The 3422-nt window shown below is 52.5% G+C and overlaps 2 protein-coding genes across 2 annotated transcripts; one reads left to right on the top strand and one right to left on the bottom strand.

The window, feature by feature from the left end:
* Positions 1-240: 240 nt before the first annotated feature.
* VDBG_02294 (urea active transporter) lies at positions 241-1736 on the top strand (the record flags this gene model as incomplete). Its single annotated transcript, XM_003008060.1, has 2 exons — positions 241-1238; positions 1287-1736. 2 exons carry the CDS (start codon positions 241-243, stop codon positions 1603-1605), a joined length of 1317 nt encoding a protein of 438 aa, XP_003008106.1.
* Positions 1737-1788: 52 nt separating this feature from the next.
* On the bottom strand, positions 1789-2995 carry VDBG_02293 (pisatin demethylase; the record flags this gene model as incomplete). The annotated part of the gene is made up of 2 exons (XM_003008059.1): positions 1789-2422; positions 2475-2995. 2 exons carry the CDS (start codon positions 2993-2995, stop codon positions 1789-1791), a joined length of 1155 nt encoding a protein of 384 aa, XP_003008105.1.
* Positions 2996-3422: the final 427 nt, after the last annotated feature.

The raw sequence follows: 3422 nt of genomic DNA, 5'->3' as shown, positions 1-3422 counted from the left end.
TAAGTGGTAGCAAGTCTGAGCGACGTAATCAACCATGCTAACATCTGATAGGGTCTCAAAGCAACGTTTCTCACAGACTTTGTCCATACCTTCATTCTCCTCATTATCATCATCATCTTCTCTCTCACTGCTTACGCCAGCTCCGATGTTCTGGGCAGTCCCTCCAAGGTTTACGACCTGCTCATTGAAGCTGCCTCTCGCCACCCCGTCTCTGGAAACGCTGAAGGATCCTACCTGACGATGCGATCGCAGGGTGGTGTCGAATTCTTCGTAATCAACATCGTCGGCAACTTTGGCACCGTCTTCCTCGATAATGGCTACTATAACAAGGCTATCGCTGCTTCGCCTGTACACGCTCTCCCCGGCTACATCATCGGTGGTCTTTCTTGGTTTGCCATTCCTTGGCTCACAGCTACCACCATGGGACTCTCTGCCCTTGCTCTCGAAAGTAACCCCAGGTTTCCCACTTTCCCCGAGCGCATGACGGAAGCTGAGGTCTCTGCTGGCCTCGCCCTGCCCTACGCTGCGGTTGCACTTCTCGGCAAGGGTGGTGCTGTAGCCACTCTGCTCATGGTTTTTATGGCTGTTACATCTGCCAGCAGTGCTGAGCTTATTGCCGTTTCTTCCATCTTCACCTACGATGTCTATCGCACGTACTTCAAGCCCGATGCTTCTGGTGCTCGTCTCATCCACTTCTCTCACGTCGTTGTCGTCTGCTATGCACTAGTCATCAGCTCTGTTTCCGTCGGCTTGTTCTACAATGGCATCTCTATGGGCTATCTCTACGTTCTTATGGGAGTACTCATCTCGGCCGCCGTTCTGCCTGCCACCCTGACTCTCATCTGGCGCGGCCAGAACAAGTGGGCTGCAACACTCACGCCCATCTTTGGTACCATCCTTGCCATCATTGCTTGGCTTGTCACGGCCAAGAAGGATTGCGGCGTCCTCGATGTCACTTGCACCGGATCCAACACCCCTATGCTAGTCGGCAACGTCGTGGCTCTTCTTTCTCCTCTGGTCCTTATCCCGATCTTCACCCTCATTTTCGGTGTCGACAAGTACGATTGGCAGTCCATGATGGAGATCCGCAAGGGCGATGATCATGATCTCGCTAATGCCGCTGGTGTCGATTTGGAGGAGACTCCCGGTGGCCACCAAGAGACAAGCGAGGAATTTGAGCGCGAACAGGCCATGCTTCGTCGCGCGTTCAAAATCTCAGTCACCGCCACAGTTATCATGTACGTTCTCATGTCTACGCATTCGCAGTACCCGGCTAACGTGTGTAGGACTCTTGCCATGCTCATTCTCTGGCCTATGCCCATGTACGGTTCTGCCTACATCTTCAGCAAACCGTTCTTCACTGGCTGGGTCGTTGTCGGCATAATGTGGATATTCTGTTCCTTCTGCGCTGTTGGTCTCTATCCGATTTTCGAGGGCCGCGCGACCCTGATTCACACGGTGAAGAGCATGCTCGGTGGGAAAAAGCCCACGAGACACGTGGTCACCGAGGGTCAGGGAGATGGCGAGGGTGTTTCAGGCACTGCGACCCCCGATGACCACGAGAAGAAGAGGATTGAGGGCCAGGAGAAGGCTGTAAGTGAGTGATAGGCTCTTACTTTCTACTTACATCCCCCATCGTTGCTGTGCTCTAGGAGATACCCCATCACTCGGGGTAAGCGTGTTTAGCTTTTGATACCAGACTATTTCATTTCAAAAGAAACTATTTCTTTGCTTGTAAATTTTCGGATTTAATTCTCATCGCTTGAATGAACCCACTTGTGACGACAGTTATCGGCGCTGTAGCCTGACATTGACCCCAGTCTGTCTCATGAACCATCCATTCTTTACAACCCATTCCTCGTTAGGATTAACCAATTCAATACGATATCGTCTGATCAACGTAGGAATCAATTTGGAAATTTCCAGATTTGCAATGTGCCGCCCACCGCAGATCCGGCTTCCAGCGCCGAAGGAGAGCTCGGCATCATTCATCTTGACAAGTCGCTTCTCGTACTCTTCGGTACTCTCTCCCGGACTCTGTAGCCATCTTTCAGGCCTGAACTCGCCACTGTCCTCACCAAAGACCACTGTCCGATTGACGATGTACGGGTTCATCCCGACCATGGAACCGGCCGGTACAAGAGTTCCATCAGGCAACGGCAGGCCGCCCGCGGGTACGTACCGCTCTAGATGCATGCCCACACCGGGATGAAGTCTCATGGACTCACGAATGACTGCGTTCAAATAAGGAAGGGTGCGGGACTTTTTGTAAGAGGCGGGGTAGTCATCTGGTAGGTCCGCGGCCAGTACTTCCTCTTCAAGTCGAGTCCACACGCTGGGATGCTTGAGGCTGAAGTAAATCGCGGAAGACAACGATATGGCTGTTGTGTCAGCGCCTGCGATAAGGTTGATGAGGAGATATCTGCTTGCTGTCAACATGGTATTTCTCTAGACTTCGGGGACGTAAAACTCACGATTGGATCTGTCCATCGCAGACAACTTCCGGGTATAACTTTTGCGCCTCGATAAATCCATCCAGAAAATCGGGCATGCCTGGATCGTGTGTGTCCTTGTCATTCCCGGCAAGTCGGTTGACCAAATGGCCGCGCGCAATAGCGTTAGCTGTGGTGAAGGGCGCTTTCGAGACGAGCTTTAGCAGCGGGTTTTGGGCACCGGCAAAATCTAATATGGGAATCTGGCCGACGACTGCGAAGTAGTTCATCGCCATTTCCGAATCAGCGAGGGTGCCGTCAAAGTCACGGCCGTGATTCATGTATCCGAAGGGCTGGCTGAAGGTGATGTCGCCGACGACGTCCCACGCAACTGAAATCTTGGTCAGCGAAAGCCCCGGTTTCTCGGCGTCAAGGCTGGGTACTGACAATACAGAAACCATCGCTCGAGCTGACACGCTGCTCCTGCGTTCGGCCCATTGACGAAGCGGCTTGTCTAACTGGGCAAGAAACTGGGAGATGGCCTTGTCGACATGCTTCTCCATGGCCAGCGCACCGGCCGGCGAGTATAGCCTCCCGATTGGCTTTCTCACACGCGCGTGGTCTTCTCGGTCTGATAAGCCGAAGACGTTGAATATCGGTTTACCGGCAGAGTTTCTTGTCGAACCGCCATGATAGAACTCGGTCTACTCAGGCGTGTTAACGGCCCATGACAAGCAAGCTGTTGTGGCGTGTGCCAAAAGAAGACATGGGAAGAAGACGGTAAGGGATATTCACCTTGACCCAATCATCCTGATACTTGTAAATTGTCTTGATCAAAGAAGGATCTTTTAAACTGAGTAGGTGGGTCCGATTCGAACACCTGGACCATGCTTCTCGTGGAGACGTGCAACAACCAGATGCGAATCGAGGTTCAAACACGGTAGAATCTCCAGAGATTGTTCCATCTCTGATGGTCGCACAGGCGTGATC

This window comes from Verticillium alfalfae, genomic scaffold (genome assembly GCF_000150825.1).
Source record: "Verticillium alfalfae VaMs.102 supercont1.2 genomic scaffold, whole genome shotgun sequence".
NCBI classification, from domain to species: Eukaryota; Fungi; Ascomycota; class Sordariomycetes; order Glomerellales; family Plectosphaerellaceae; genus Verticillium; species Verticillium alfalfae.
This window is presented reverse-complemented; position numbering and strand designations above follow the sequence as displayed.